The following is a 10135-nucleotide window of genomic DNA, read 5'->3' as shown; positions in this document are numbered from 1 at the left end:
GGACTCCAATCTTATAACCCTGATCCATTTCAGGGACTACACTGATTTCTGAGAATAATTTCTTCTGCCAGCTAGGATTTAATTAAATGTACTCTATATATTAAATGGTCCTCTGTAGTAGGGATAGATAAGAAATATTTTTTTAAAAGTATGTACAATATTACACATAGACCAACTTCCAGAAATATTGGCTTACTACTGAAGTGTCAAATACTGGCCCCGAATAGTTTATTTTTTAAATGTTGGAATGATTTGATTTTGGAGACACAATTGTCCAGTGTTCATTTTGCTTACTGCTTTACTTTATTTAGCCTGATTCTGGCTTGTTTGCAAATTTCCTAGTTTTTACTTGCAAAACGTTGCAGTTTTACGGCAAAGAGGCATGGATGTAAAATCCAGTCTCAGTCCTGCTAACTGTGCTCACTTGCTTACCCAAGAGTAACTTAAACATGAATAATTAAATTGGCCCAATTTTCTATGTTTCTATGGCATATAATCCATAAACTAAACTGAGTTCGACCTGTACAGCTTATCAGGCTAAAATATAGTTGGCTAGCGTAATTCAGTTGTCAGACAAACATTGCCTGTTTCTTTCTTTAAAAACAAAACATTCTCCTCCAATTCATCTGCCTCGGAAGATGTTGAATTGGGCTATATTAAACCTGTTAGATTGTTCTGAGCATAGTAGGATAAATACGGTACTGAATGACATACTCTCCCAGAACTTCGGTAGGGGTACGCTAAAGACAATTGTTGTACCTGAGAAACCAAAGAGCCAATCTCATATTTTTGGATTAATATAACAATATCAAGAATATGCATTTAGCATCAGTGGGAAGCAATTCTTAAGAATAGTTCCAGTTTAAATTTAATATATTTTTTTTATTCTTTGTAAATACAATGGTTACAACCTTAACTTCACAAATCAGTTAATGCACTTTTGTACAAGAGAAGTTTATTCATTCTAAGATATTTCAAGTGCTGATTTTCCTTTCTCAGTGCTATTTCCTAAAAACAAAAACCTTGAAAAGTACAGTGGTTATTTCCCGCCCCTACATTTTAATACTCTCATCAACTTAAGCAGCTCATAAATGTGCTTGGGGTGGTGAGGATTAGAAAGCATATGAGAAAGGTTTTAATGGACCTGGAGGTTTATATATATATAAATACATATATATATATATATGTATGTATTTTTTAAAAATCTACAACAGCCTTCTCCACCTTAACATCTAGTCCTAGCCAACGTGACCCATAAGTGGAATGATATGTTTCCCAGGACAGCATCAGGCAGACTAGACCGTCTCAAAGATAGTTAACATTTGATGTATTGATCAACTGCTCTTTCAATAATTCATAATATTTTCCATTCTTTTGTAAGATGGGTCCCTTCTTATACATCTCATTAACAAAGAGTTTGGGCATCATTGCCTTTGGTTTCAGCCTTATGCCAGTGGAACAGCGATGAATTCACTGTGTCAGTCCTCTCCATTATTTTTTTTTATTTGGTTTTGCTGTTTAGTCTCTTCATGTGTATTTTTCTAAAAAAAGGAAAACTCTTTTTAAAGCTCTTCTGTCTGACATATTAAACTGAAATGAAATGATGTCAAGATTTAGGCATGAAGTCCACGATTGGTTTAAAAAAACCTTAAATAGCAGGCCTGGCAAATTTGAATTCAAAAGGTATTTGCCAGAGTACACCCCTTAAAAATTCATTGCAAAGGCCACTTTTATTATGTTATAACTGACACAAATGTTTGGATAACCTAGTATTCAATGTTTCCTTTCATGTAAAAAGGGTTCACCAACAAACTAGTTAAAAAAACACACATATACACAAATCGTTGAAGGCCACCTCATGACACATTACAACAGAACAACGTTTGGTTACCCAACTTTTCAGAGTATGGAATAAACAAACCGTAGAGCTTCTTTTGCTTCAGCTTGTTATCTGTCCCTGTTAAACTGTGGTTTTCCCAACCTGGATCTAGGAGCAACAGTGGAACGGGCAGCATCAAAGCTGCAATGATGGGATCAGCTGTCAAGTTCAACCAAGCTCCACTTTAATATGTAACAGTATTTTCTCCCAAACTTGCAAAACGATCTCTTATCGATTTTGTTGTTGGATTAAATGTCTCCAGGATTCCATTTCTTGTAGAATTATGTGATGTTTGCTCTCCCATTAGTTAAAAAGGCCTTTAGAAATGATCACCTGGCTTCTCTTCGTCGTGTCTGATCTATATGTCACTGGATTTATACATATCTGAAAGCAGTCTTGTAATTGGCACGTTCCCAATTGTTTTTTTGAAAAATACTTCTTCTATCGTTGAGGGGCTAATTGAACGTAAAGCTGGCAAGAGCAACAGCAGTTTCCCAAAACGACACGGCTGGGTAGGATACCTAGAAATCAAACGTGGAGGTTAATCCTACTAACAACATATAACATTGATAACCACGTTAAAGCTATAGATCCTGTCTCTTGATAAAAACAGGCAACATGCCAACTTTACAGCTTTATTGTGCTTTTGAACAGAAAAAGAAATAATTCCCCCTTGATTAGTTATTTCTACATCCAGGGTCAGCATGTAGGCCTATATATCGGAGCAAGCTGCTCAAAAAAAGGCTTTAGCCAAAAAGATTAATTGCTCCACTTAGGAGGAGAGGAGATTTTATTATAACAATTTATATATATTGTGACTCTCCTGAGATTATATTGTGGTGATGGGTAATATTTAAGTAAATATCAATTCTCTCCCCCCACCCCCCGTAGACAACATAAATATAACTTGAATATATACATTATAATTTAGAGTCCTGAAAGCCATCCAAATGCTTTACTTCCTTAAGGAATTAAAATATCAAACTAAAGCGAAGTCTCTTTCCCGAATCAAAGCCAATTGGCAGAAGCAGCTCACTTGGAAGCGTTTAAGAAGCCTCCTAAGGGCCAAAACAATGCAACCTGCTTTCCTAGGGTGCTTCTTCCTTTTGAGTCCCCCTTCCTTCTTACAAGGCTCCTCAACCTCTACAACCAGGGTGCATTTATTTCTTACAAAGGTAGGACTAGGGTATCCTTACCTCGTGTGAATGTAGCTGTTCAGGGTGAGCTGAGCTTCATCTTGAAGAGCTGCAATGGCGGCAGCATTCCTGAAACTTCTCAGTTCAGAACCGCTGTGTGTAGGTACTGCAAGCAGACAGTCCACTTAGTCAGTGAGGTAACCGCTCTTCGCACATTACCAGGACAATCAAGTCAATCTTGGCAGCATGGCTGCACTTCATTAGCTAGCAATTTCATAATAGCGCTAAATTAATGGAGCCAGCTATCTAGGTTTGAGGGCACCGGCAGGACAACTCGCCTGGAAAACTGGGAGCAACAATGTTTTAAGAAGCAATTCTATTTATTTTCATGTAACTTTAAGAAAGTGCTACAGCTTGTTTGCAAAATTCCAGTTTTGAAACACCAGCCAAACAGATGGTAAACTTGATACTGCGAGATTCTGAAGCTCTGACTTTAGCTGAGCTTGAGCGGTTTCTGCATTATCTGTGTACACACGCTTATGTGAAGCAGGCAGCCATGGGGTTATCAATGGGCTGTAAAGAAACAGGATTTTTCAATACATCACAGATTGCAAGTTTCTCATTTCCTTTATTGCTTGCTGTACCCCTCCACAGGATTACTTGATTACTTTTAATGCCAAGGTGTTGACTTGGATATAACTTTCCTGTTAATATAAACAGGAACTGATATTAATATGCTAATTTCTTCAATACCTGTAATTACTTCCGTAAAAGAGCAACCAGGTTGAAACGAAAAGTTAAACTAAACTAAGCTAAACTAGCAAAGATGGGCACATTTTTCACATTGGAATCTCTTTGCTGCCTAAATTGGGGGAAAAATATCTATTTGCTTTTGCAGCACGATAATTCAAAATGTTCTGCAATTTAAAATTGGAGGGAGGTCACCATGCTACAGGGCACAGCGGCTTGATGCATGCTAGTAAGTCGTTTTTTATATTCTTCTTACCTGCTTTGAAAGTGACAATACATTTGAGGCAGGCAAATTCTGTGGCATCTAACCGAAGCTGTCTAAATCGAGCCACCACCTCCTGCAATGCTTGTATTTCTGAGATAATCTTATTCAGCTTTTGAGAATCTGTGTTGTCACCATTCATGCCTGGAAAAATGTGTGAAATGAATACACTAATAAGTCATTTTAAGTACTTTGATAGATTAATTTTTTTTTTAGAAGTATCAATAGCCATGCTATTGTTACTTTCTCAGATCTGCTTCGACACAAAACTGACGATATTGTCGGAAAGTTAGTACAAAATCTTTTCTTGGATGATAACAAACACAGTAATTTGCATTTAAATGACAATGCAAGCAGTCATGAATGCAACAAAACAACATTATTTGCATTTAAATATAGATTTATAAATGACAGGTATACTCTATTGTTTGGAACGGATTTGGTATTCTTTACATGTTGTCTTGTTTTCAATAATGTATTTTTATGGTAATTTCTATAACAAAGTCATTAAATTGTGCAATTCTTACCCGATACAGCCAGTAGAGTGTTAGCATCAACTGGAATGGCCCATTGTGCTATTCCTAGAACAAACAGTTCTCTCCAAGCATCTTCCAAAAGCATCAGCTGTCATATAATAGAGGTACGATATAACATGGTGTATAATTTATAGATTGGTAAACAATTTCAACATGTAAATTTCTGCTGTTTGAAAAAAAAATGTCTTTAAAATGCCCATACTTACTCTTTCCCCACCCCACCCCAGTTTGAATTATTCTTTTATCGTTTTGAGGAAGACGAGTCTGTTAGCATTCAGAAATATTAGCAGATCCCCAGATTATGAAACTGTGTTTGTTGGCATGATGGGATGAAGGTATCACTTCCCATGGAGGTACTGTGTAAAAACAGCACATGTCAGGACTTCACCCTTAAACAACTGGCCAATATCTTCCAGGCTTTGTCTAAAGTTGCAGTCACCCATCCAGGCGTCTTTCTTTTTCAGCCATTAATAATACGTTAGAGCCGAATAGAACAGAGCATGATTTGTATTCTTGAAGCTGAGTTAACTTCAGTCAATTATCTCTGCTTTTGCAATCCAGCTTTCTTGTGAAATTGACCAAATTGGCTAAGCAAATTACTACTATACAAATATTGCTGGCTTCAGTAGGGGAACTTCTCTTTGGGCAGTAGCATCCTTCCCTCTGTACAGGACAGGTTGCTCCTGGATGATGGATTACCACTGCTTTCTTCAGTCCAAATTGGAGAAAGCTAATTCTAACTGTAAATCGAAGGAAAACCCCCACAGTACCCAGTTTGCCCATTGGCTATACTCACTGGAAACACTGGACATATTTCCCAAACATAACTTAAGAAAAGGTTGAAAGGGGGGGGGAGATCTCTCTCTCCCTCCCCCCTCCCCCCTCCCCCTCTCAATATCTATCTATCTATCTATCTATCTATCTATCTATCTATCTATCTATCTATCATCTATCTAAGTATCAGGGTCAATGCATCCTAATGCTGCTCCTCCCCACTGAATAACACGTTGCCTTGGAAACTTCCATGAATAATTATGTCATTTAACTATCAGATCATTGAAAAGCTGGATGAAATGGTTTTTTAAAAAATAAACTCATCTGACACGATGCTGTCCAAAATCCCTAATGGGTTAGGAAGAGTAGAAAACCTGAACATTCTACGTTCTCATGATGCCTTTATGGGTAACTGAGTCATGGTTTACTCTACAATTTTTAAGTTAACGCAGCATAGTAAATTAACTGCACAGGTTAGGTTTGTATGGACTCTTAGACTATAATGCAATTGGAAAGTTTATGGTTTAGCATACTAAGCAAGTGCAGCCTCTTGGTCTTTGATGGGCTGTTTCATCTAGGAATTTCCTTTTGCCCTGTTTTTCACAGCAATTGTCTCCTATGAAGTCAACAGGTCTAGCAGCCCTTATTATGTTTGTGACTGTTGTCCAATCAACAGAATAGGTCTTCTTCCCAACTCCAGCCCCTCAGTTCTTATCCCTATCTCATAGACAGATCTTTTTTAGCAGACTTAGCTAAAAAGGCAGGAAAAAACCAGAGCTCGAAAGCTTTTTGATGGTTTGATGGTTATCCTTTAACTTCTACCATTTCTGTTGTCTGATTACAGCAAAGGTATGCCCATTTCTATCCAGGCCTTCTTTTTAGGGCCTCCAGAACTCTCATTTAATTCCACCACTTGAATATTAATTTTGCATCTTTTGGGAGGAGCAAACATGTTTTTAAAATATCCCATGCCACCAAATCCTGTGCTTGTTTGTATATATAATGTGGCCTCAGTCGCTTTATATTTCCTTTTTCATAGCAGTTGTTGCTCTTCACAAAAACATTAAAGTGTGGTCCTCAAGCTCCAAAAGATGGGACGTGCTTCTTTTGTGGAACTCAGAGGTGGATTGTTGCCTTTGTGCTTGACTTTTAATTTGCGGCAATTTTTTTTTTTTAATTTGATTTATATGCCGCCCTTCTCCGGAGACTCAGGGCGGCTTACAATGCGTTAAGCAATAGCCTTCATACTTTTGTATATTTATACAAAGTCAGCTTATTACCCCCACAAAATGGGTCCTCATTTTACCTACCTTAGAAAGGATGGAAGGCTGAGTCAACCTTGAGCCTGCTGAGATTCAAACTTACAGTAATTGCAGACAGCTGGTGTTAATCACAATGCTTTTAGTCTGCTGAACCACCAGGCCCTGTTTTGCTGTTCAAGAAGAGTTTGTCCCCCTCCAACACAGGCCAAGATGCTATAGTGGTCGCCTTGTAAATATTTCCCTTTCTACGTATACTTCTAGCAATTGTAATGTTATTCTCATAAGCATAGCTGTACAGTTATAACTCCAATTAAACTCAATAAATTTGCACCCTAGTGTAGATGCAGAAGCTTGAGCTTCAAACAGCCGACTAGTAACAGCAGAAGAGTAACTCTGTCACTCTTTCTGTCTCCCTCATTATTGTCTATAATTATTGAAACAAGAATCTGCATTTAAGAGAAGTGGGAGAACAATAGAAGAAAAAAATGTTCCAATTGCAGGCTGTAATTCTCAATTTGGAGTAAGCTGAAACTTTGCATCTCACAGTCTGGTCTCAAAACCTAGAGGGGATAATGGTGCAGTTAATGAAATCCTTGGGCTTTAAAAGGGTGGATTAATTTCACGTAACAACTCATGAAATTCGCCTTTAATTTTGAGTGCTAAATATGCAGCCAGTTCATTTAAAATGACAGGATAATCTGATTCCTGACATGGATAATAGGCCTATTTCAAAGAGATCTGTTCAGTGATAAGTTTAATCTGCAGTAAGCCATTCCTAGTATATTGATGGGACTCTCATTTCTCTTAAATTCCCCCATCTCCCTAACATGGACATGCCAATACACAGGTATTTCTCAGTGGAAAAATTACATTGGAAGACGTTCTGGTACTGTCCACCTATTTGGATTTCAAAAACTATCTTTAAAACTGGGATATTTTAGATAGCGATACATCTGGAGAGGTCCAGATGGAAGAAAGATTAACTACTGGACTAGCATATTTGTGCTACAACAACCTGAACAGCCACCAGATGGCAGCAAAGTGATACATAAAACTCTTACCTCTGTGCTGCCATCTACTGATTGTTCTGATATTTGCAGCCCAGGTTTGATAGCCTAATAATAAGGAAGCAAATAAAATCACATCCACATACTAGGCCTTTCAATAATATGCTGGGAGTGTCACTGCAGAGAATAAATGGGCCAGGGAGGGAGAATTGAAATATAATGCAATTTATTAAAGTACCATTCATATGATTATTTTCATTAAACTAATAATTTCCCCTTATTTGCATTAAAAATACACAATGAAGACATAGGGTTGAATTTTCTGAATTTTCAGTTTAGGCATCCTACATCTAACAGAAATCATCCATGTAAATGTCATGTTATTAAAGTACCATTCATATGATTATTTTCATTAAACTAATAATTTCCCCTTATTTGCATTAAAAATACACAATGAAGACATAGGGTTGAATTTTCTGAATTTTCAGTTTAGGCATCCTACATCTAACAGAAATCATCCATGTAAATGTTATGTTATAAAAGGAGGCGTACAGAAGCATGGGAGGGTGGGAGCTAATTTAATAAGTTATCTGTACTATACCCTTAAGAAAGCAGAAATCCACAAAGATACCAGCAGTTGCTGATTAAAGCTCACAATACTTATTATGCATAACAGTTATTATTCATAGTAAATAGCTATCACTTAAACCAGCTCAAATTCAATGTGATTATTTAAAAAGATCAAGAGAGAAAAACACCTTCCACTTTTTAGAAACAGAGTTAACTTAACCAAACTCATTAGATTATCAGACCCGCAGAAAGTTGCCCTTGCCTACATTTTTGGTTGCAATCAGTGGGAGACAGGACATAATCTTAATAAGAATTAAGTGCTATTGGTCACCCGTTCAGAAGCAGATACAATTCAATTTGGGAATGCCCCCATTGAACTCTGGATCCAATCAAAATGATGTAAGCTGGGATCAAGCTCAAATGTGGTTGCCCACTTTGTGAGTCATTGCACTCGAGTAGAGAAACTAAACTGGGAGGAAAAGAAGAAGTGGAACAAGAAATGCAAGCAGGCTGTTCTGTTCTCCAATTTAGAGAAATTGTGGTATGGGGGAGGAGGGGAGGATTTCCCAAAAGAGAACTGCTGTTCTCCTATCCATTATCCACTGCTGGGGGCCACTGCCCAAGTCTCAATCTGCTCCCTGGAGTGGATTTTTTGGTTAACGGTGCTTTAAAAATTCCTTGTTCTTTCCTTCTTCCTAAAAATCCACTTGCCAGAATTTGCCCTTGAAGCCTTTCAAAAATATATATGCAATCCATATATTTATTGTTCTAATCTAACCTATTCTGTATCCTTTAAAATAAATTTAAAAATAATAGCCACATAGCATCCAGCCGGATTTTCTATTGCAACACAAGTCTGTGGCCAACAGCTCTCAGTCAATCACCTTCATGGGGTGCTACACAGTGAGCTGGCTCTCTGCAAAGGGAATCTTGTTGCACTATGCCAGATATTTCAAGCAGGCGAGCCAGGCTCTTTGCTATGGAAGAAAGAAACTGATCTCAAGCAAGTTTTTCAGACTAGGTTTCACAGACTACGGGGAACAAGCCCGCCCCTCCTCAAATGCATTCAGCCACCCGTTTCTGACTCATGCTACTCTTCCCCCTATACTGGCTGTACATGGCAGCATTTGCAAGGCTCCATGCCAGAGGCAACTGGCTACCTTTCCCTCGCCTCACACACATACACAAAACTCTATTCTCTGCCCGCCCCAAACCCTCGCAAACATTTCTCACCCTTCAGAACAAGCGCAGTGAGTTCCTTCCTCTCTCTTTGCATTTAACGCCTACCTTTTCAGTGTTTATGAAACACTGAATTCAATTTATGAGACGCATCACCTTTTGGCTGTCCAATGATTTTTATTATCTATTTTATCATTAATTCTTTTTTTTTAAAAATCTGTGCGCTGGCAAAAAGGAAAAGATGAGGAATAAACCACACAAGTCTCTTTATTTGGTGAATAGAGCACCAGTGATCCCAAGAAGTAAATCAACCTTGAAGGATGAGTAAGAAAAGCAACACACACACACACAGTGATACCGCTTCCTCACCACCCTGTGTAAGGTTTACCTGATCTTGTAAGGAGAGAGTAGAAAAGGCCGGGACACTCTTGGCCCATTTGATGCTCATGAAGAGAAGCCTTGCTGCAGACTCACAGACGGATTCCGTGGCCACTTCATACAGATACATGGGAGTGCCGCTGACTTCATGGGGATACTAGTAATAATGTTTTAAAAATGTGATGGTTGGCAAAGTAGCACACAATTTAAACAAATATATTTCTTAGTTATTTAATCTATTTCTCAGAGAGAGATCAAGTCTAAACAGACAGAAGAAAAATGAAAGGAGAGGTTTGGTGACCAACCACGAGCTAGTATTTCTATCTTTTGTCTGAATTTACTCTCTGTCTACTGTGAATATAGATAAGGAGACTGTACAGTTTGTACCTTAAATGGTCATTC

General features: G+C 37.9%; 1 protein-coding gene across 2 annotated transcripts in view; it reads right to left on the bottom strand.

The window, feature by feature from the left end:
- Positions 1-868: 868 nt before the first annotated feature.
- The window catches only part of NR2E1 (nuclear receptor subfamily 2 group E member 1), a 34898-nt gene continuing 25631 nt past the window's right edge, over positions 869-10135 (bottom strand). The window contains exons 5-10 of one of the 2 annotated variants that reach the window (XM_034409116.3): positions 9744-9890; positions 7661-7714; positions 4555-4651; positions 4022-4171; positions 3076-3181; positions 869-2400 (exon numbers count right to left, since the gene is read on the bottom strand). In XM_034409116.3, coding sequence (XP_034265007.1) covers positions 2238-2400; positions 3076-3181; positions 4022-4171; positions 4555-4651; positions 7661-7714; positions 9744-9890 — 717 coding nt within the window. In that variant the 3' untranslated portion in view covers positions 869-2237. The remainder of the gene's footprint in view (positions 2401-3075; positions 3182-4021; positions 4172-4554; positions 4652-7660; positions 7715-9743; positions 9891-10135) is intronic. The other variant, XM_034409119.3, reaches the window with a different exon arrangement.

This window comes from Pantherophis guttatus, chromosome 1, assembly GCF_059756535.1.
Source record: "Pantherophis guttatus breed Tessera chromosome 1, ASM5975653v1, whole genome shotgun sequence".
Taxonomy (NCBI): domain Eukaryota; kingdom Metazoa; phylum Chordata; class Lepidosauria; order Squamata; family Colubridae; genus Pantherophis; species Pantherophis guttatus.
Note: the sequence above shows the minus strand (reverse complement) of the source record. Positions and strands in the feature narration are given on the sequence as shown.